Raw genomic sequence first — 23,096 nt, forward strand, 5'->3', positions numbered from 1 at the left:
TGGGTTTCCCTGTTACTGGTATTACTGGGGCTGGTGAGAAACTTGTTATGGAAAATAGCTGATAGCAACTGAGCGCTTTTTTTTTTTTTCTTTTTCCTTCCACCCTCCACCAGAAGGGACTGTTTTTTGGCAGAAAATAGCCAGGATTCATTTTTAAAGGTTACAGCCAACGTTTTTCAGACTCTTTGTGCATGTCAGGACAAACACCCATACAAATATACATGCCCATCCAGACACACAGTTACGAATGTGCTTTTCTCTGCAAAAACCATACAATATATATATATATATATATATATATATATACGTAATGCTCCCCGCAGAGATCCCTACACCGAGGAGCTGTTTTGGGGTGAAGCCCCTTTCCTCACCGCACCCTGCCGCTGTCCGGGGATGGCGGGGGAGCCCTGCGCCCCTCGGGTGCCCCAGCGGAGGGGACACAAGGGGGGGCGGCTGCCGGCGCTGAGCCCCTCGGGGGACCCGCAGCATCCCCCGCGTCAGGCCGGGGCCGGGGCGCGCTCCCCGCGGAGCCGAGCGCGGAGCCGAGCGCGGAGCCGCGCAGCAGCGGGCGCGCAGGGTGCGCGCCGCGGGGAGCGAACAGCAGATTGCGGGCAGCCAATGGCGAGGGCAAGCCGAGGTGGCACCAAATTTCCCGCAGCCAATCGGCTCGCGAGGGGGAGGGAGGATTAAAAAAAAAAAAAAAAAGGAAAGGAAAAAAAAAAAGCGGCCAGGCATCATGCGAGTTGCCTGGCCCTCGCCATCCTCCTCTTCCTCAGCATCCTTCCTTCCTCCCGCCCCCCGCCCCGCCCCGCCCCGCCGCGCCTCCCCCCACGGGCACGCCGAGAGCCGGGCCCCCGCCGCGCCGCGCCGCGCCTCGCCTCGCCGCCGGCCGCGCTGACCCCGCGCATCTCCGCCGCGGGCAGGGGGTCACCGGGAGGCCGGGGCGTGGAGAGCCCGGCCCCGCTTAAATAGCTCCGCACCCGCCTCCCCAGCCGCACAGCTCGCCGGGCGAGGGGGCCGACAGGAGGCAGAGTCCCGCAGCCGCCGGGGACAGCCGCGCACCGCCGCCGAGGAGCCGAGCCCTGCCCCATGCCTGCGCACTTGCTGCAGGAGGAGGTAAGCGCGGAGCTGCGGGCGGCCCCGCGCCTCGCCTCGCCTCGCCGCGCTGCTTTGTCTCGGCCTCGCCCCGGCCTCCTTCCTCGCAGCCTCTTCCCTGCGCCGCTGCTGCTGCCGGCGGCGTGGGCAGCCACGCGTGTCCGTGCGCACTCGTATGGGCGCCGATGTGCGCGGCCATCGCCGGGCGGAGGCGATCGGCGCGCCCTTGAGGCTCGCGGGGAGGTGGCGGAGGGAGCGGGGGCATCCGCCGCTGGGGTTATCTCCCCGGAGAGGGCTCGGGGAGGTGGGGAGCACCCTCGAATGAAGTGGGCAGAAATTACAGGCTTGTCTTAAAAACATCGATCCAAGCCTGCTGGTAGGGGCTGTTGATGAAGGTCCGTTGTGGCATGAGGTCGTGGGGTTTTGATAGTGTTCAGACCGTGATTTTTATTTCTCCTTCTGAAATAAAGGGCTTTTACTTAACAGTGCTTTTAAGCCAAATGTTGCAGCAGGGAGCGCCTCTAGGACAGACGCAAGGTGAAAGTGGCCAGCTGCCCAGATGAAATGAATGACTGTGTCTGCATTGCCAGAGCCAAGCAAACATACAATGGGGAGACAGCCCATTTTTGGCATAAGACAGTCTGAATAACAACCCGGCAACAGGAAGAGATGTAGAGTTGTTGGATCTCTAGAGATTTTTTTTTTTTGTATTATTATTTTTATATTTTGCCTCCTGGCTATCACCCTTTGCCTGAGGAGAACCAGGGGCTGATCCTGATGCTCCTGCTCTTGCGTTCTCATCCTTTCCACCTCTGCCTGTGCCAAGGAGTGGGAGGTAAACCACAGTCCCACTGCCTTGCCTATCGCCAGCACGCAGGGTCTCTCCCCATCCTTTTGTGCAGGTGCTGTGACCTTCCAGGGATGCTGTGATGTAAATAATTGTATTCTTCTCACCACCTGAAATGGATGCCAAGGACAGTGTGCTTGGACCACGTTCCTTGGTCTTGACGTGTACTTTGGGGCATATCCTAGAGGCTGGGAAGAATCCTGTCCCTGGGTCACGTTGGGCATATTTAAATACAGTGGACCTGAGATTCAGTGCCCTGGGGCCCCTAGGCTGAACCCAGCGCTGGAGTCTTTGAGCTGCAGCTGGTTGTAGCGCTGGCTGGCTGCCAGGATCACCTATTGAGTGTTCGTTGCTGGTAGGGTATGTGGGGAGGCGTGGAGATGGGGGAGCACATCTGTTCTGCAGATGAGAGCTGCCAAGTCATTCAGAAAGGAGGGAGAGCTCTTGAAAATGATTTAGTTGGCTCCCTCCCCCTCTCGTCTGTAGACCCCAGATCAATTCCCATTCTGTTTTCCTTGGTAGGAGCCGCCGGAGCTACTGTGGCCATAAGGGGATAAAAATCCTTTCTTTTCTCCTTGTTTCCCTGGTCTCCAGCTAAATAGCTGCCCACTTCTCCCTCCCTTTTCCCCCTCATCAAGGCTGTAAAGGTAGAGCTGTATTTCACAGCTGCTTTATAGCCCTTTTGATTTAAGGTTAGTTTACATGTGAGAAATGACCAGTTCAATTATATCAGGGTAATTCTAGCAGCAAAGGCATGCTGGTAAAATTCCTCATGTGGCTACTGCGATGCTGGGAGAATTTTTTTTTTTTTTTTTCCTCTCTGCTGTTTCCTTTGCACTCTGCCTCCTCCTCCTCTGCTCCTGTGTAACTCTGACAGTGACATAAGCTATCACGGAGGAGAAAAAAATGCAACTCCAACCCCACATTCTTACTCTGCAAGCAGCATGTCCATATGGGGAACGTTACCCGTCTAATTATACCACCAGCTCTCTGTTGGGAATTTTTCCTGCATAGACAAGTCCTAGGTTTTTTGGTAGATTGTCTCCCAGCCAAGGAAGAAAACTGTGCCTTCCTGCCAAAATGTCAGACGAGAATATCTGACACTTTGGAACAGGCAGGACTTTTGCTTGTCTAATCTCTGGATTAGAAGTCATTTCTCATGGCTCTTTTTGGGGCGATTGCTGAATCCTCCAGCAGCTTGGGATATCACGCCCTCAAACTGACATTAAATAGAAAAGCAGGGAGGGATGGCCCGTAGCCGGGATGCCGAGGTGGCTGGTCCCACACTCAGCGGTGCCTGGGTTCACTGGAAACATCAGGGTGCTCAGTAGTATCCAGGGTTTTTCCTTTCTAACTGGGATACGTTCGATTCCAGAAGGAAAAACTTAGAGAGCTCCTCGTGTAGCAATCGTTTTACTTCCCAAATGCGGGGAATCTCCCAGCTTTACCAGCTCCTCCCTGTACGAAGGTATGTCTGTAACCCTCTAGTTTCTACCCTTGGGAAAGGGAGGAGTTGGGGTGGCCACGTAAGCTGCCTGGCCTGATTTTAATGCCTCCCTCAGGAAACTAGGCCATGGCAGAGCGGTGGTCTTCCACAAATTCCGAGTGCCTGGGGTTCAATCTGCTTTTGATTTGGGAAAGATTTCTGTCTGGAAAGGAGCTCTCCGGCTGCAGGCTCCCGGCTTTGCTGCGGCCTCCCCCACCACCCTGTCTCTCCTGCTCCTGCCGGGGGGCTTCGCGGCCCGGCTGCCGGAGGAGGCAGGCAGCGCGGGGCCGTGGCCTTCAGGCAGGAGGCAGACCGGGGCAGCGTGCCCCCACCAGCCATGTCGCATGTGCTCAGCACCTCTGGGGTCGAGCCCAGGCGTGTGCTTGGGCTCGGGCCCAAGGAAGGGCTGCGAGCGCCAGCAAACACGCGGCTGTCAGGATGGAGATGGAAATCGGTGATTCAGGGTTCAGTGACCTGTCTCATTAGGGTCAGTCCTGCCTGCGCCTTTCGTCATGCGTGCCTGCTCGGGCGGGCTGTCACTGCGCCAGGGCAAACAAGCATGTGGAGAGGGAATGTTGTGTCATGGTTACAGGAGGGAGCCGGGAGCCAGACCCAACGAGCTTGCTCCTTAAAACTTCCTATCCCTGCATTGGTGGCCTCAGCTCACGGGGTTGCCTTCCCTTGCCTCAGTTTGCCTGTGGGTGGAAAAATGGGAGAGGGATAAGAGGCTCAACGGCAGCTGTGAAATAGGAGCTGCAGGTCTGACTGGTCTCCACGCACGAGGTCTTGCTGCATCCTAGCCCGGGTGGTGAGGCATGGGGATGTGAAGAGGCCCCCCAGAGGAACCCCCCGTGGATGCTTCCCGATGCTCCCTTGTGATCCCTGGTGGGGTTACACAAAGACACAGGAGGTCAGGAGCAGCCCAACAATTGAAAATAAAATCATATTTCAGATCATATTTCTCTCCCACCTCTTTGTTCATTCACAAGGTTCCCTTTATTGTTGTCTGCTTGTGCACATGCCCAGACTGCAAACCCACCTTAAAAACGCCCACTAATAAAACTGAAGGAAAATAAAAATCCTTGCAGCCTGCAAAAGAACTCACCAAAGCCACTGGTGGATAAAAGACTGGCTTTCAAGACTTTTTTTTTTTTACCTTCTGCATGGTGTCTGCCGTTCACCTCCTCCCCCAGGAAAGAACAGGCTTTCTCCGTTTTGCAGGCCATCACTTGGTGGGGCCAGAGTGGCTGTTCTTGGTGCCAGGGGCTAAGCTGAACAAATGGAGCCTGCCAGGGAAACTGCAGGCTGCGAGTCGTGGTACTGCCAGCCTACCTGTTCATCTTGCAGCTTCCTGCATTTGTAACCACCAATTTCTTGTTTTGTTTTCCCTCTTTTCTTTCTCGAAAACACCCATTGCCACCTCTCCAAGGAGTTCTCCTCCGCTTCCAGCACCACCACTGTTGGCACTGTCACCTCCCGGGTGACCAAGAATGGGGATGCCGTCATGGAGAAGGACTTACTCAGTCATGAGGACTTGGCAGCAGCCCGGGGCATGGTAGACGATATCTTCGATGAGACCTACCGTGAGAAGGAGGGCCCCAAGCCTCCCATGCGATACGTCTGGAGGAATATCATCCTCATGAGCCTGCTGCACCTAGGGGCCATATTCGGGTTGACACTGATACCTTCTGCAAAGATCCAGACCTTGGCATGGGGTAAGCACATTCCTCTGCTTGTTTCTTGACATCTGCAAATATTGTTGTTGGGTGGTGATGTTTTTTTCCTCCATGCCTGCAGACTCAGGGAGGAGAAAGAATTGGAGGTCTTCTGTTAGAAGGAGGTGCTCAGCCAGCTTCATAGCAAGCTGTGGGAAGGCATGATAGAGTCTCCTGTAAGGTCATGAGGGGGAAGAATTTGGCAGGGGACCGCTTGGCTGTGTAAAGGGTAAACTTGTTGCATAGGCACTAGACAAAATGTGGGAAAGATCTTTCCTCCTACTTTACTGCATCCTTGCAGGCTCGTGGAGGTCCTCTGCTTGACTGGCCATTACAATGTGAGCTGGCAGAGGTGGGGGCCCAATTTTCTGGTACATTCAACCCTCTCAGGAATATTCCTGATGTTGACTGGGGAAAAAAAAAATCTTGACATGAAGCAATTCTGGTCTGCTAGACTTGGAAGTAGCCCACACCTGAATGTGCAGCCACTACCAAGTTGAAGCACAGAAAATGTTTGATGGAGCACTGTGACAGTCCCAGAAAGTTAGGAAGAAAGATACTAGCAAGAGCACTTTCAAGGGTGTCTGGGAATGCAAGATATAGGGAATTTGGTGAGAGGCTGCTGCCAGAAATAAAAACCACTCCTGCCCTTACCAAGGGAGGTAGTATAGCCTGCAGAGATTCCGTATGTGTGAAGGAAAAGAGACAAGATACAGTTATTCTGAGGGTAAAAGTCAAGAATTAAGTCTGAAGTCCAGTCTTGTACCATTCTTATAAAAGCACAGATTAGACTCCATCATCCCAGAATTAAGGCTGACAACTTTCAAAAAATAAGTGGCTCTCCAGGCAGCAAATTCCAATGGAAAGCACAACCAAGCAGAAGGTAGCTAGGAGAAGCTCCCCTTTCTGTGAGACCTTCCCCTGGGCAGGAACCAAAATTCTCCTTTGACTGCTTGAAAGGCAGCTGGGACCAGGGCCCGAGCTGCTGGGGAGCCTCACTTTCCATGAGGCTTTGTGTGGACTCCCAGAGGGTTCAATAAGCCAAACTGTTCCCAATGGGGAGGTCTAGAGACTGCATTCAGCCCTGGCCTTTCTGTGAAGCAGGGCATCCTGAAATAAAAAGCCCTGGTCACATTTCAGACCTGCTGGCATGGCTGCAGTGCTTTTAGTTTCAGTGGTGCTCCTGCAAAGTGCTGAGTTGATGGCTGGTGACAGGCCCCATAGAGGTCCTCCTGGAGTTGGACAGGCCCCAGAGATGTCCTCCTGGAGTCTCTTACTCTGCTTTGATGTCCCTGTTGGATGGGACCCTGGGACAGTCACAGTCTCAAAGCCTGTCCTCCTGACAGCTGTGAGCTAGGAGCATCGCAGCTGGGCTGGGAAGGAGATGACTTCCTGGGCTGCCACACTGACTTTGTCCCTCTCCTACCACTAGAACATCTCACAGGCAGAGGCCTGGGGATGAACATCACTGGAGGCCACGGGACTCAGATGCTGGCTAGAGCATCAGCGGGGACAGAGGCAGTGTTCCCTGTTCCCTCACAGTCACTGTGGCCTTTCACAGGGCAGTTATGAAAGAAAACTTTGCTGACCTTTCCCTTGTGAAAATTTGACAGGCTCCAAGGACGGGCTGTGCTCTTCCCTGGCACTGGCAAGGCTGGGCAAAACACGCAGCCTCAGCACAACCTTGGAAAAGTGTTTCTGGGCTGTCTGTGTGGTGGGAAGTCCCATTCCTGGGCTCATGGCTGCAGGCAGGGGCTGTCGACTTGTCTCACATACTGTGATGGCAGCCAGGGTCATCCAGCCCCCAGCCAAATACCCTCAGGGCTTTGGGGTAAGGAGGAGGGAGGGGGTAAGTCGGGCTCACTGGTTTCATTCTGCTGAGATGTGCTGTGATTTCTAAATCCATCCAACCCTTACCCCTTGAGCTCCCTGGAGGTACTTAAGTGGGCTCAAGCATCTTGATCCAGAAGGTTAGTGATGTCTTACCCCCCAAAATGATCTCTGAAGCAGTGTCCTTGCAATCATGTGCAGGTTCGGGATATCTGCATGGCATCCCACAGCACTTCATTGGAATCTGCCTTGCTTTTTTTCTTGCTCCAGTCCCTCCCACTCCCCTCCCTCAGTCAAATCTGGTGTGAAGTGCCAGTGGCTGTCTGGCCACTGTGAGGCACTGCATGATTCCTCAGTGGCTTCTGGAGTGACAGTTGGCCTGGGACGGGGAGAAGGAAATGGATTTGGGGGAATTGCATTGTCTTGGACTGGCTGAAGGTCCATCCTGTGTTAACAGACCTGCAGTAGCTCCAGAGAGCTCCCTGTCCTAGGTCGCTTGTTCTGGGAAAGGACCACCATTTCCAGCACACACAGCTTTCTCAGCTGATTCCTTTCTTTGGGACATACAGGCCTCTGTGACTGTCTTTTCAGTGACTTGCTGATATCTTCCCAGCACCCCCTGTTAGTGAGGACTACAGTTCCCATTCGAGCTAGTGAGAAGAGGACTACAGTTCCCATTCAACACACAAGGGTAGAACAGCAGGGACTTATTTTGCTCCTGACCATATGCCATGGACTCATGGCAGAGCAGTTCTCCCAGTGGTAGTTTTGGAGCTGCTCATTTTGTTTTTGTTTGTTTGTTCAGACCATTTGTTCCTTAGACTGCGTATGTACAATATAAAACCAACGTGGCCCCAGATGTTCTCTGTTGTGATGCTGCAGGCAGCTGTAGTGCCTGGTAGCTGATCTACCTACTGTATTTTTTATAAGGAGTAATTCCCTGCTTATATCCGCTTCATCTAGGCCACTGTCTCCTTGATGTTTCTGTCCCTCTGAAACCAGTTATATTGGTGACTGTGTCCTCTTTTGTTTTCATTTCTCTGTGTGCTAATTCCTCATTGTCTCTCAAGCTCTCCAGCCCTGCCTTCATCATTGTTTGCTGTTCTGCATTGCTGTGTGCATTGTATCCCCTGATCTCTTTCTGGTACAGAGCTTCCCAGAACGAGCTGGGGTTGTTGATCAGGTGAAAGCTCACCATATTGAGAGCTCTCTAAGCTGGCTTTCTGGCCAGCTCCCCTCTTTATTTATTCTCATCTCCACTGCACTTGACAAAGTCTGGCTCATTCTCTTTCTCTTCAGGGATCACGGGCAGATTTTGTCATTTGCCAGACTCTGCCTGGAAGGGCAGAATGCAAAGGTGATCGACAGTTCCTTCTTTCACTGCTCTCAGCCTCTCACAAAATACGATTTGTAGGGTGTCTTCCTGGCCCTCAGGTGCAGCAGAGAGATATGTGTAAACCCCTGTTGGCTTGGCCAACAATGTTTATAAAACAGTGACAGCTCCTCCTGGCTTGGTGCTCTGACAATACCGTAACTTCTTGCAGCACCAGTGGTGGCAGAAACATGGGTTGGTACTGGTTTTTGTTGCTGCTGCATCACCTTTGGACTGAGGAGAGTCTTGCTAGATAATTTAGGTAACTGGCAGCCTGAAAATCTCAGCCAGTACTACCCGCAGGAATGTGTCCAGTAAATTGTTTACAGAAGTCTGTTGTTGCTTTCCCATCAAGGCCGCTACTGGTAACACCTCTCTTAGTGTCCTCTCCAGGCTTTACTAGCACGGAGGGGAAGTTCTGATTTTTGCCAGACAGGGAAGTCAAAATTTAGCAACAGTAGCTCCTATTGCTCCTTCTAAACACTGTTCCCCTTATGCAGCCTGCATGCATTTCTTTGCTCTTGGTATCTTTCTCCTGAGAGCAGCAGCTGTCTTGATATCCTTAGGAACAACTTGGCTAGCAAGGACTGGGAGGCAAGGAGGAAACAGTCCTGAGCTGTGGCTTTCCCTCCCACTGAGCAGAAGCCCAAGGACACTTGTTGGAGCAGGGACACCTCTTCAAGTAAACATCCTTAGTGTTGAATGCAGGTGACAATGCCTTTAGCACATTCCTGGCTTCCATCATAACTTGAGGTCTGAATCCAGGTCACAAAGAGGTGAAGCCTATTGAGTCATATAGGCATGACTGAATCTGAAATGTTTTTGGATTCATTTTTTGGACCACTGAGTGCATATTACTGCTGGTGGTCATAATTCTTTGTATTCCAGTTGAAGGGGTCATTGACAACATCACCTGTGAGGTGACAATGTTTTGGATGTTGGACACTTCAAAGCCACAGTCATGTCACGGTACAGAACATGATGTTGAAACCTCAGCTGGTGGAGTGCCTGAGTCCTTGAGTTTGGGACAGCATCACAGGGCTGCTATGAAAACCTGGGCTACTTTATCTTGCCTTCTGTTCTCTTTCCAATTCCCATCCTAGTGAGCGATCTTGGAGAAGCTTATCTTTGTTCCCTGTGAGAAGCTCATTCCCTGGCTATGCCATGTTTTTGGGGATGAACCCTCTGAATCATTAGGATTCTCTGTTCCAGGTTCCAGATCCTGTTCTTGCAGCAATTCTCACTGTCACGACCTACATGTCTGGTGGAGCTAATAGCCCCCAAGTAGAGTTCAGTTTTCTGTGGGGCTAAGTGCCATGTCTGCAGAGCCTGAGAATCAGGTCCTTTCCCATAGAATGTGTCTGCTCCTTAGATAAACTACAGCTGTTGTATAGGGGCAAGGGGCATGGCAGCACAGACTTAGAGTTGTGGGACTCTTCTCTAAGAGAAGTCAGCACGAGCTGCTGCTGCTTGTGGGCTTTGGATGAAGGCTGTGACTGCTCTGCCAGGGCACCTGAAAGCTGTGGGTACTCTTCCAGATTTTTAACAAAGTCTTTCAGTTAAGACTACCCAGAGTAAGTACTGGGTTATCCGGTTTCTGGGTCTGTCTGTGTCCCCACCATGTCTCTTCTGTGTTTCCTTGTGCTGACTGATATGTCTTCATTGTTGATGTCAGTTTTTGCTGTGGGATGGAGATATCCACAGGCAAATGTTGAGAAATGCCTGTGTCAAAGAGATGCTGGACAGCTTCCTTCTTGCAAAACTGGAATACCACAGCCTTCAGCCAGACCCATCTTCCCAGAGGCCTTTTTTTAATCAAAAAATTCCTGGTCAGCATGTGAGGGTTAACTAGAAAGGGAAGCTTGAACTCAGGGCTATAAATAGGGCCTGTATTCTCCTAACCTGGCATTTACTTTCTAGTGCCATTAAAGATGATGAAAGATTGCATAGTTCAATTTCTGTCCTCAGTGCACCATTAACTCTCACCTACTTACCCCACAGTGGGGAGCTGGGCTCCTTCCATAGAAAGTTGCCTCCCACATCCTTGATCCGACATCTGTTGCAAGGTGCCATTGTTTTTTCCACTGACTCCCTGTTTGGTGTTTCTCATGGAGTATATACAGATAAAGTATGCACAGGTTTGAGAGATACTGCTCTCAGCTCTGCTATAAACTGCTCGTCACTCTTCAAAACCTACCTCAGCTGCTGAGGTGTGCACAGTAGGTATAAAGTTGCCCAGAGGTTTTATGAAATATGGTTTGCAGGGTATAGCAGCCTATGTCCAAGGGAGAATGGTGGTGTGTCACGCTCCTACTGCTACTAGGATGTGTTTGAAACATCCAGGAGGAGGTTATGTTGTTACTGCAGTGTCTGAGGTTCTTCAGATCAGAGTCAAATTTAGGTGCGTTCTCCAGGTTTGCTTTCTGTATGAATTTGTGTAGATAGTGACTGATTTAAAACAAGTTGAAATCTAAAACCAACAGTAAACTAGTCATGAGATGGTTCATAACTTTCAATTCAGCATCACCAGGCTAGAGGAGGCCCTCAAGGTGTCCAGAATAACTACTTTCTTGTCAGAGAGGCCGAAGGTAGACCTGAACCAAACACCCTGCTCCAGCATCCCTCCCTCTCCCCTTCCAGGTCTGACCAGCTTTGTGATCTTTGCTCAGCTCCATTATCTACTGCAAAGGCCAGATCCTGCTGCATTTGCTTTCCTTTTCATGCCCTGAAAGTCAGTTATGGCCAGTGATTGTACTTCTGAGGGACTGCAGAGGCCCTGGAAGACAGGAGGCAGAGGTGCGCTGACCGGAGATGTGCAGTGGCTTCTGCAGCAGGCCTGGGAGCCAAGGGAGAGGATGAGGCCAGGAAGGCACAGTCAGAGCAACAGGCAGGGAAGGTCACTGTTACACAGCATGATTGGGGTGAGAAGGATTTGTGCAAGTTTAAGGGGCCGAAGAGGATGTTAAATCAGCTGAGATTGTCCTTTTAGTAGATAGGAGATTAGGTTTGGAATCTAGAAATAAAAAAAGAAGGTGGCAGAGAGAAGGAAGAGGGAGCAGGAGATGATAGAAAATAAAGCCTGGATTATTCACTGAAGAAACAGGGCAACAGAGCCCTGCATATGCCTCAGATCTCCAGACATGTTTCTGGCAGAATATCTATTTTCTGAATTCAAGATAAGGTTGATTAGATCCATTTGGCTGGACTGAATGGTATCATCAAGCATACTGGTCCCTTTCAGTGGGCAAATGCGTAAGAGTAAGAAGCTGCTTGCAGGGTTGAGTCAATTGGCTGAAATCTGCAAATTTAAACCAGGGACGGAGTTCCTGCGGGAACTGGGAAGATGTCACTTCCCCCAGCAGACTGAAGGTGGATCAATTGACACGTGCACAGATGTGCACCCTTCCCTCTCAATTCCTGAGCTTATAGTGCAAATCAACTGTTGAATGCCCTCCATCTTTCTGCCAAATCTCCGGATCCTTCCTTCCTAGACAGTCAGTTTTCAGATCCAGTTTCTTTATTAGCCCCAGCTTCCTAGCATAATGTTGCTATGACCCTATTAAGATCATTTCTCCATTTAGGACCAAATGCTGGAACCCAGGTTAATCTCCAGAGGCCCAAGAAAGGCAGGGGAGACAAACACATGATCTGGAGGGAGAAGAATGTGGTTTTTCACCAGCTCTCAGAGAGGCAAGGAATTCCCCTCCTGACCTGTGTGGAAAGGGAATACATGAAGCAGTCTTGAGGAAGGGGGATCAGAACGAGCCTGGGAATGGGAACCTCTGGGCAGTTTTAAGTCTGTGATGGGGATGAAGGTGAAGCATCAATGGATTGGTTGATTAGATTAGGTCTTTTTGATTAGATCTTTTTTCTGGCCAGTGCTTTTTTTTTTTTTTTTTTTTTTTTTACCGTCCTAGTTTGCACCTTCTGTGGGTTTTTCTCTTGCATACACAGCTGTGGGGGAAGGCTTGCCTTTCTGCCTGAAACTTTGCTGCAGGCTTACTTGCTCTAACTGCTCCAACACTTTAATTTCCTCTCCAGCCGTTCTGTGTTTCGTGGTGAGCGCTCTGGGGATAACGGCTGGATCTCACCGCCTCTGGAGCCATCGGTCCTACAAAGCCACGCTGCCCCTGCGGATCTTCTTGACTATTGCAAACTCCGTGGCCTTCCAGGTAAGCACCTCCTCCATGTGCTTCTGGTCCTCAGAAGGAAGTGCTCCCCTGAATCTGTGCCTCAGACACAGGGTTCAAGATTAAGATAGATTCCTCTCTCCTACTGCATCTTGTTAGCAAACAACCTGCCTTTTCTTTCTAACGCTGTGGTGCCAGAGTCTAGCTTGTCTTCACCTTATCCTTTCAGAGGGTGACTGTGAGATGACCTGCTAATGAGGTGGGGGAAGGACTATTCACCAAGGCCAGGGGTAGGAAAGCTCTCCAAAGCAGGAATGTACCCTTCAGCCAAGTGCGGTCCCCTGTGCTTGCCCTGGGAGGATCTGTGAAGGAGGTGTGGAAATGCCAAGTGCTCTCCTGGTGTTCAGGTTGCCTCACCTTCTCCTTGTTGCACTGTTGATAAGGGGAGACACATCTGCACAGCCTGGGGAGCCAGTCTGTGGAATTTGCTGCTGCAGAAAGACCAAGAACTTGAGGTTATGCATTTAGGGGGATGCTTCTTTGGTTCAGAAGAATGATGGTTAGGAATAACCCTGTTATTAAGTCAAGCCACTGGCTTCCAGAGAGAGTCATCCCAGGGCAGTGATGTTTCAAGGAGGGGAGGGTTGGGCCTATTCAGAGTGGCCCAAGTGACTGCAGGCAGCTGATAAGCTTCTCAGGATATTGCTTAACCACTCACGGGAGCACTTCACCATCCACAAAGCAAACAAATTGGGAAGTCCTTAGGGACTGTAAATAGTAGCAGAGATGGCCCTGAAGAAGTCAGAGAGAAAACCCCAATTGGATTGGCACATAAAAAGCGTGGCAGTCTCTCCTGTTTGCTGCTGTGATGCTGCTCTAATGCACTCCATCTTCAAACTGTACTCAAAATGACTCCATACAGGCTTGCGACTGTGTAGGAAGTGCTGGGTAGTGCAGCAGGATGCTGTACATTCTGCTAGAAAAAGGTGCACAGAAAAGTGCCAGTGCTGTGTCCTTAAATAATTTTCCAGTCGAGGTGTGGGGAGAAGAGTAAAGCCCAAGTGGGACCACCTATTTTAAAGCCATGATCTCTTTGCTCTTTTTGTGTAGCTGTAAAGGATATAATTTCATTGACATGTAAACAGAACAGGGTGGGATTAATTTTTCCAGCTTTGGAAAACTTTCTAAAACACTATTCACATTCCTGTTCACTGTTAGTACCAAACCAGAGCCTTCCATGAGGAAGAGGAAGGACCAAGCTGTTGATTCCAGCTGCTGGTCCAGCACTCAGCATGGGAACAGGATGGGTTGCTTTGTATTGGCCAGTCCCATACAAAAAAAATCTTTCACAAGGTTATAGGGCAGAGGGGAGAAAGCAATAACTCAGCAAATTCTATAGGGGATAGGAATAGACAAAAATGAGAGACAGACAGATATTTCAGCATCAATAGGAACTAATCCCAAGTTTTACGGAAAATTCATTACCATTCCTCCTGAATTTTTCTTTTAATAGTTGCTTTCAATTAGTTCAAGACAGTTAATTTTCAATTTACCTCATTCCTGTTAGTGGTAGCAGCTCCAAGATCAGACTGATAATTATTAAGGCCAGAGAAGACCACAGATTATCTGAGGTCCTCCAGAAAATGCCTGTTGGCTGTTCAGAGACTTGTGGTTTCAGAGAATTTGAGACTTCTACATCTAGTCAGCTCCTCCACCTGCAAGACCAGGCAGTTGCAGCACAGTAAAAGCTCTTCTAGTTATAGCCTGTAGCTGGATACTCTCAAGGAAGCAGGGTTCTCCTAGGCTTTGCATGCTGATCTGAGAAAGCCAAGGTTGGAGTTAGAGGTCACCACAAACTAAGATCTGCAGAAAAGGTATAAGCTAAATTTTGGATCAAGATTCTGACGTTTCAGCCTTGAGCCCCCTGGTATGCTTGTCTACGTGGTGTGATGGAGGTACCATGCTCCAGCTGGGGTACATGATCTCTTTCCAGATTTGTGCCTGCTGCCTCCAGCAGAAGGCATGGTATGTAGAAGTCCTACATACTTATGAGATTAAAGAGCTGGTTATGCAGTAGAAGAAATAGGAGGTGTGCTTGGATCTGTTTCTTGTTTCCTAGTATGCTGTAATACATGGCTTTGAGCACATCAAAATCTTGGTGTAAAGGAACAAATACAGAAATCTATTCTTAAAACTGGCCAATACAAACATTTCCTAATACAAATGATGAAAACTGACATGTTCCAAATCATATTGATTTTGCAGATTAAACTGAATGGGTAAAGGGGCCGAAAGGGATGATTTTTGGTAATTGTCACTGAAGTGGTGTGTTTATTCTATTTCTAAAGTGGGACCTGCCTTTTAAGATAATTTGGTTTCCAAGAAAACTAAAAAAGGCCCCCAAGTTAAACAGATTTGGCAATCCCAGGAAAAGTAAGGCAGGTTGACCCATGGAAAGTGTCAATGTGGAGGGAAGGGGCAAGTTAGTCAATCCCAGCTGGCAGTGTGTAGGGACAGGGACAAATGACCAATAAGTGCTGAGTGTGTGAGGGAGGAGGCATTGATTGCCCAATTGGGACCAGCTATTGCAGGGGTGGGGGAACAAATGGACCCATCAGAGCCTGTGGTGCTGTGGAGGATGTGCAAACATTGATTCGAATAATAATAAAAGAGAGAAAAGAAGACCCACCAAAGAAACAAATTTTGAAGACAGTTAAAATGGTTGAGAAAAGAAGATCCAATGCCTGCTTTAAAAGTCAAAGAAGACAAACAAAAACAATCAAACACTAAAGAAAGTTAGTATGACCAATACAAGTTCATGTTAACAGGATTTAGTTGTCTAAATGTTTTAGGCCCTTTTGTAACTTTGAAGGGATCATTTCTAGCCTTGGCCCTAAATCTCTGCTCCCCTTGCCTTGCAGAATGACATCTATGAGTGGGTCCGGGACCACCGTGTCCACCACAAGTTCTCTGAGACAGACGCAGACCCCCACAACGCTATGCGGGGCTTTTTCTTCTCCCACATCGGCTGGCTGCTGGTGCGCAAGCACCCAGATGTTATAGAGAAGGGACAGAAGCTGGACCTGAGCGACATAAAGGCCGACAAAGTGGTGATGTTCCAGCGGAAGTGAGTTCTGGGGAGAGCCCCAGCACAGAGGTGGGGTGGGCTGGGGAGCACAAGCACCTTTGATGGAGCACAAAGGGGACTGAGGGTATCACAAGAGAAACGTGAGTCTTTGGTCTGCCTGAGCCTTTGCCGTGGGATGAGCTCTGTGAGAAATCAGCCGTGCCTCTCCTGCAGGAAGTATTTGGGAGCTGGTGCTGCTGCCAGCCCTCCTACACCCCTTTCTCCCATAGTACCTCGCCAGCAGCGGGCTGAGTTTCCCACCACAAAGCACCTTCACACCTGCTTGCCCCCAGCCCAGCTGCTGCTTTGGCTGGCCCAGAGCCCACCCGTGGGTGCCTCCAGGCCATCCTTGGAGGAGCTGTGGTATGCTTTCCAGGTCATGCCTCTGCCTCTCTCCCACCAGTATGCTGGAAACGGTGTGGTGAAAGGGGAGTTGAAAATGGGGACGTGAGAGGGACAGTCACTGGGAAGGACAGTCTTGATTCACTCATGCCTCTTGTGTGGGGTCTCAGCTTGTCTGTGGCTGTACTGGGGCTAATCCCCAGAGGAGGCGAGCCTATCACCAGGTCTGCAGGGATGGGAAACCGAAGTCTCCAGGAATGGCTTCTGTGTATTCAGGGTAAAAGATGCAGGGCTCAGGGTTGAAGTATTTCTGCACTTGATTTTCCCTGTATAGCTCAGGCAAGCGTGAATCCTCCAAATGGAGGACTGAACCAGCCCTGCCTCTGCCACTTAACCATTTTCTCCTGGTCCTTTCCTTTCCAGATACTACAAGCCCTCGGTGGTGTTGCTGTGCTTCACCCTGCCCACTGTAGTGCCCTGGTACTTCTGGGATGAATCCATCGTCATCAGCTTCTTCATTCCAGCCATCCTGCGCTACACCATAGGGCTCAATGCCACTTGGCTAGTGAACAGTGCTGCTCACATGTTTGGCAACCGGCCGTACGATCAGAACATCAACCCACGGGAGAACCCCCTGGTCAGCCTGGGGGCCCTAGGTACGTTCAGTGTCCATGTCTTTCACTTCCTTGGTGCTGCAGCTGTTTATGGGAATTTCTGTGAATCCAGGTGTTCCCATTTCCCCTGCAACCTTCCCCTCCAGCCCTGCAGTTTTTGCATGTGGGGAGGTTTCCCAAACTGGTCACTAAGTACATAAGGGCAGTGGGGTTATCAGCTTCCACCAGCCTTTCTGCAGCCTGGAAAGGGCTCTGTTACACTTAGCACCTCCTTATCTCAATAGCAATATTTTATTTACCCTGCTCCAAGGTCTCTCCACCCCATTTACCAGGCTGAAAAACTTGTGCTGCAGTCCCTGCTTATCTCTCTTAGACTTCCGTATTGAAAGACAGCAGACACATATTTGGACATATTCTTAGGGCAGCTGGTGATTTTTGGGGTACTTGAGGATGAGACGAGACAGATCTTATGTGTTTTCTGAAGTTTTGGGAACCTAGGAAAGTATATCCTAGAGTCAGCATTTGCCCTGATCTGTTCTCCCAAACCCACGTCTCAGCTGTTTTGCATCCCTGTACATTAGCGGGTCTGCATTGATTACCACCACTGAAAGATCTGCTCCTGGATTTTTAGTAGGCAGGAATTTGAACTGCAGAGAGCCAGGGGTTAGGAACAGGAGCCCAGGCAGTGTCACTGAAGGTGTGAACACTGAAGCCTGCCTTGACACTCTCCAAAGCAGGGGGTAGCTGTCTAGGGTAGGTTGCTTAGTAGAAGTCTGTCTGCATTACTGCCATCTGGAAATGCCATTTGGATTTTGGCATTAGGACTATCGGTGCTGTAGGATTATTCATTGGCCTCTCCCGGCTTGTCATGGACTTGCTGCAGGTCTAGCTGGTAGCTAAACCTGTACTAGGAGGTTTCTCATAGTGGCAGAGGAAAAGGCATTAGGATTCCCCCAGTGAACCAGAGCCTTTCTAGGTTCTCTGCAACATGCTCGTTTTCCTGCAAAGTCCTATTGCTCCTCTATGGCTGTCATTGCATCTTTTGGGCCAGCCCAGGCTTCTTCCAGTGCTGGGCCATGCCCAAATGAGATGGGGTGGATCGCAGAGAGAATTAATTTGGTTGAGAGGAGAAAGCAATCTAGAGTCAATCCAGAGTCTGTTCCAGGAATGTAGTGCTTTGGGCCAAGTGAAAGGGGCCCTAACCGCTAACTTTAGAGCCCTGCAACATCCTCTCCCTGGTCTTCTTTTGCAGGAGAAGGCTTCCACAACTACCACCACACCTTCCCCTATGACTACTCTACCAGTGAGTTTGGCTGGCGTTTCAACTTAACCACAGCCTTCATCGACCTCATGTGCCTCCTGGGGCTGGCCAGCGATCGCAAGAAGGTCTCCAAGGAGGTCATCCTGGCTCGGAAAATGCGGACTGGAGATGGGAGTCACAAGAGCGGCTGAGTTCCTACTCCCCTTCTCACACACATCCACACCTCTCCTTCCTCCTTTTTTCTCCCTTTCTCCCTTCCTGACCCCTCCGAACACGCTGGACAAAGGTTTAATGTTCTGTTTACTAACTACTGAATAATGCTACCAGTTTGCTTAAGATAATGAGTTTTAACCCCCTTCCACACTGTATTTTACATGATGTATTTAAGATCTGGAGCTCTGCCTTTGTAACGCAAGGCCACCCCTTTCCCTCCTCCCCTTTTCGTTCTCCTCTCTAACCCCTCTGCCCTGTCTTCTGCTTTACTTTGTCCCTGCCTCCCCCGGTGGAGGAGCCGGTAGGAAGCAGCCCGGCCATTGCAGCTGGCTGTACCACGGAGCTGAGGGATGCCAGTACCAGCCAGCTGAACAGTTGAGCCAAAGTCAGTGACCCTCTCCCCAGAACTCCCCCCCCTCCTTCCTCTGTCCCTCCTCCTTTCTCATGGGTTGCTGACGCTTGGCACGGCCAAACCGCTCCCTGAGATGAGCAGCCCCATCCCCTTCCCTTGCCATCGGGTGTAGAGTGCGGGGAGTTTGCCTTACCCTCCCTGCCTCTCAGCCTCTCTGGCTGGAGGGAGGAGAGCCCCAAGAGTCTCTGAGAGCTCCAGGCAGGTCTGCCGGTGGCCGTGGGCACCACCAGGGGAGCCTCAGCGGCCTTACGGCCTCCTCCCTCTGGCGTGTCCCACAGGGCTGGAGGCAGAGCCTGGCTCGGGACCGCACAGCCCCTTTGGAGAGCCGCAGAGCGGAGGGGACAGAGGGTTGTGCCACCAGCCTTGGGTGGCTTTGTTGGGTGCTGCCGAGACTGTGCCAGCAAATGGGACTGTGCCAAAATGGAGAGGGGGAGAAGGATGTAAACCAAAGCTCCACCAAGGTGTTAAGCTGCTTTATGTGCTGGAGGAACAGGGTCCCCACAGGGTGGCAGGTAGACGTCCCGGTGTCCGTGCATGTCCCGTGGGTATGCCTGTGCTGCGTGCAGGGACGCAGGGGACAGGGACAGCGTGGCGAGGGAGTGCCTGCGGGCTCAGGAAGGGGTGAGGACATCTTAGAGGACCGATGGAGTAGGTGTCTCTGTCCACGTGGGCTCTGCTCGGTCGATTAACAAGTGCCTGACAAACACCGAGACGGAGCCAGGCGGCGAGGAACCAAGGTGGCTTGCAGCCCTCAGCCCCTTGAGGGATGGGGGTGCGCTCCCAAGAGAGCATGGGAAGAGAAAGCAGCTCCTCCTCAGTCCCTCAGTTCGCCTCCCAGACCCTCGCGACCGCCACCTCACTCCTCAGCCTGGAGAGCACGCCGCTCGTCCGCCGCGTGGGCAGCGCGGGCGGCTGAGGCAGCTTAAAGGTCGGTTATATCACCAGGGCCCCGAGACAGTGTGGGCAAGCAGCTGAAGGGTGTGTTGGGAAAAAGAAGTCCTCGTGGGTGTTGTTTCCTGCAAATTGCAGAGACCGCAGCTGGAGTTCAGGCGGTTGGGCTTTTGGTGCAGTGGCCCCGAGCCCCTCACCAGGCTGAATGTGCTTTTTATTTCCCTTTTAACTCCCCATATCATTATCCACTTTTATTTTTTGCTATTAGTTGTAGCAATAGTATCTGTTGTGTTGCTTAAACGCATCAATGGAGCTGGAGGAAAGCACGAGAGGTGACCAGGAAGGGGTGATGCTGGAGTGGGGTTTGTGGCGTCTCCCTTAGTTTGGGGGCAGGCAAGGCAGAGGGGGCACACATGCCCAGTTCCTTGCCCTGCTCTGCCACGTAGCAGCCAGGCAAGCCTCGCTGGAGCAAGCCTCTGCAGCTTTGCTTTCTCCTGCTGCTGTGATACACACCAGGAACCAGGACAGCTCTGTGATGCTCTCCTTAACTCTCCTTAGCTTGATACTCAGAAAAGCAGTCCTCCTCTCCTTTCACCTCCCTGCCACAGCCTTGTTACTGCTCATCACCATGGCCCTTCAGGGCTCTGAGCCACCGGGAGAGATGTGGTCTCCGGCTGAGAGATGTGATGGGAGGATGGAGCAGGGAGCCCTTTGGCTCCTAGTGTCCTAAAGGCAGGCGGCAGCTGGCTGGAGGCAGCATCCTGATGGCCCCCCTTGCTCTGCAAAGGGGCTGTGGCTATAACTGTATCCTACCATTAAAAAAAAAAAAAAAAAAAAAAAAAAACTTAAAAAAGGAGAAACAGTTAGCTCTGAAACTATGGGCTGACTTCACTTCCATCTAAACCCCTGTGAGGTCCTGGAAGTCTCCAGAGAGGATGAGTTTGCTCCAGCCAGTAATTTGAAAGGGGTTTGGGGAGGGGAGAAGGTGAGGAGAACAATTTCCTTGCTCCTGGTGCCCTTAGCGTGTTGTGTGATATACCCTACAGTAGAGAAGCGTGCCGTGACATGCTGCAATATCTCACATCCTCTCAGCAGAGAAGCAAGGTTTGACATCAAAGGTTCCTTTCAGATTTCAAGTGCTGATTTGGGTCCAGAATCTGGAATTATGGTGGAAGCTGAGGAGCAGTAACCAAACAGTCCTGGTGTTTGCCCAGTCACTTTAAAGGTAGATTGGCAAATATCTCTGGGTGCCTTAAATCTTTCTTTAATATACATAGGAGTATTGACAGCTATTTGCCGTTTTTTTTTTTTGTTGTTTTTTTTTTCTGAATTATGAACATTCGAGGGGTTTCTTAATTATTTAATTGCCTACATTGAACTGTGGGTGCAGGTGATTTTGAATGTATGAGTTAGAAATTTTTGTTAGATTAAGAAACAGATACAACAACACTTTAAGTAGAACTTTGTTTGATATATATATATATCTATATATACACCTATAAATATATATATATATATTTTTGGTGGCATGTTTGTAACCTGGACGCATTGTCTGTATGTTTAGCGTAAATGAGTCTGTGAGAGGTGGTAGTGGATGAGGCAGCAGCGGGACCTCATGACTAGAGCTTCTAGTTCTCCTGGGCTCTGCTCCCAGGTAAGCTACTTGCTCACTGCGTGCTTTTGGACAAAGTCACTTAAAAAAAAAAACAAAAAAACCTCTCTGTGCCTCAGTTTCCCTGTCTGAAACACGGGGCTACACCCTGCCTCTCCAGGGCGCGGGGAGCAGGAGGAGGCAGGCGTACCACACGCACACCGATGCCGGCGGAAGCATTTGTTTTCCAAGACCGTTCCCAGTCCTGATGGTATCATGAAGAGCAGCTGTCCAAGCGTTGGGTGTTTGGGGAAGGACTGGAAAGCTGAATCTGCACATTGTCTAAGCTCTGTCACTGTTGAAATGAGAGTAGGATACGATTTTTCACAGCTTAGGGATTTCTGCATAGTAGTATCTCTGTTTTGTGTACTGGAAAAGAAAAAAAAAAAACCTTTTTGAAATAATTTCTACTAATATGGAAACAGACATCTGGTTGTGCTGATCTGAAATTTTATTTGTTCATAATAAAAATGTTACTTTAAGGCGTGTTGGGCTGGTGACATGGCAGGCTGGGTGAAGCGCGAGAGCTCCTGCCGGGGCTATGCGGTCCCGTTTCCCAGTGCCTCCTCCCTTCCACGAGCAGCAGGAAAGGGCAGAAAAACCTCTGCCTCTCTAAGGGCGGTCAATGAGCGGATTATAATGGCTTTCATACTCCAGCGCACGGCGGTGGCCGGGCACGCCTGCTGCTGCAGAGCCAACTGCCCGCGCCGCCGGGTTACTGCAGGTTACCTCCAGCCGGGGCCCGGTGCCAGGGCCCGTGGCTGACGGATGTACATGCAGCACAACACGTAATACCGGCAGCCCGTCTCTGTGGCCGGGCGCAGCCGCCAGCGCGTCACACGGGTTCGTCAACCTCAGCCAGGGGGAATTTTCCTCCTGCGAGTGCGCGCACCCCTGCTCTCCCCATCCCTTTTACAGCTGGAGGGAAGCAAAAGGAGAGGGGGGGAATCCCCGAACCAGATATCGCTGTAATTGATGTTCCTTCCCCACTCTCCCACCCAACTGCTGCTTTTGGAAGAAGCAGTGAACAAAACCATCTCCGCGTGGCTCCTGCTCGCTCCCTTTGGATGCAAGGGGGTGCAGCGCTGAGGCACTGCTGTGCAAAACGGCAGCCCCTTGCACGCAGCATGCTGAATTCCTCGGTATGGGCCCACGCTTGGATTTCTAGCTGCAGCTCCTGCTGCCTGAAAGCTCTTTGGGTGGGAAGGGCAGAGGCAGAGCCTGGCGAGCTGCAGAGCGTGGGAGCGGGTGCCTGCGGCAGGGAGCAGGGGGTCACCGGGGAGGAAGGGCTGGGCTGCTCCGTGTTCTCCCAGCCGGAGGTGAGCAACCAGTCTGAGCAGCGTGGGGCTGTGCGGCTGTCCTGAGCTGTAACAACAAGCACGTGGAACGCTCTGGCTCTTCAGCTGGTCCCAGAAACACTGGAAGTGAGAGAGGTGCAGCTTCTGGTGCCTTGGTGCTCTTTTGATCTGAGCTCTGCGAGCACAACCCCTTCTAAAACAAGCGAGACAGAGGAGGCAAATCTACAAACCCCTTGATTATTCAGCCAAGCCTAAAAATAAAGTTAATGATCCCTCTGCCTGCGTTTCATGAGAGTGGAACTCAGATCTCTGCCTCTCCCTCTTTCTTAAACGCTGTTATTAAATCCCCTGCCCAAAATGTTTTCCTGTACTATCAAGCCCTTCAGCACTGCCAACTCAGCACTTTGGTTGCCTGGAAGTGTCCCACGCACGATTCCTGTTCCTGGTTCCCCATGTAATCTATGAATTAGGGGTGCCATTGCGACGCGCCCCAGCGCTGCCTCCCCGAAAACCTCGCACCGGCCGGGGAAGGGACGGGTTAACGAGGCAGCCAGCCCTGCTGGGAAGGGGAGGACGGGGAAACAAGCGGCCGCTTGTTCGGCACCCAGCGCAGGGAGGGAGGCAGCGGCCAGGTGGAGGCTCCGCAGCCCCTTCCGCGAGCACAACGCGCAGGAGATGCCACCGCGGCCCCTGCGCACACCCCTCCCGGGCATTGGCTGGGCCGCCCTCCAAGGCTGACGGTGCTTTAAAAAAAAAAAAAAAAATGAAAAAAAAAAAAAAAAAAAAAAAAAGAGGCTGAGTTTCCGCGGAGG

At 51.0% G+C, this 23,096-nt stretch overlaps 1 protein-coding gene across 1 annotated transcript; it reads left to right on the forward strand.

Moving 5' to 3' along the window:
* The first annotated feature begins 832 nt into the window (after window positions 1-832).
* On the forward strand, window positions 833-21,470 carry SCD (stearoyl-CoA desaturase). The gene is made up of 6 exons (XM_035546025.2): window positions 833-1,116; window positions 4,858-5,143; window positions 12,387-12,517; window positions 15,397-15,602; window positions 16,368-16,600; window positions 17,811-21,470. The coding sequence occupies exons 1-6, from the start codon at window positions 1,090-1,092 to the stop codon at window positions 18,008-18,010; spliced, it is 1,083 nt and encodes a 360-aa protein (XP_035401918.1). The 5' UTR covers window positions 833-1,089; the 3' UTR covers window positions 18,011-21,470.
* Window positions 21,471-23,096: the final 1,626 nt, after the last annotated feature.

Source organism: Cygnus atratus, chromosome 7 (genome assembly GCF_013377495.2).
Source record: "Cygnus atratus isolate AKBS03 ecotype Queensland, Australia chromosome 7, CAtr_DNAZoo_HiC_assembly, whole genome shotgun sequence".
Classification (NCBI taxonomy): Eukaryota; Metazoa; Chordata; class Aves; order Anseriformes; family Anatidae; genus Cygnus; species Cygnus atratus.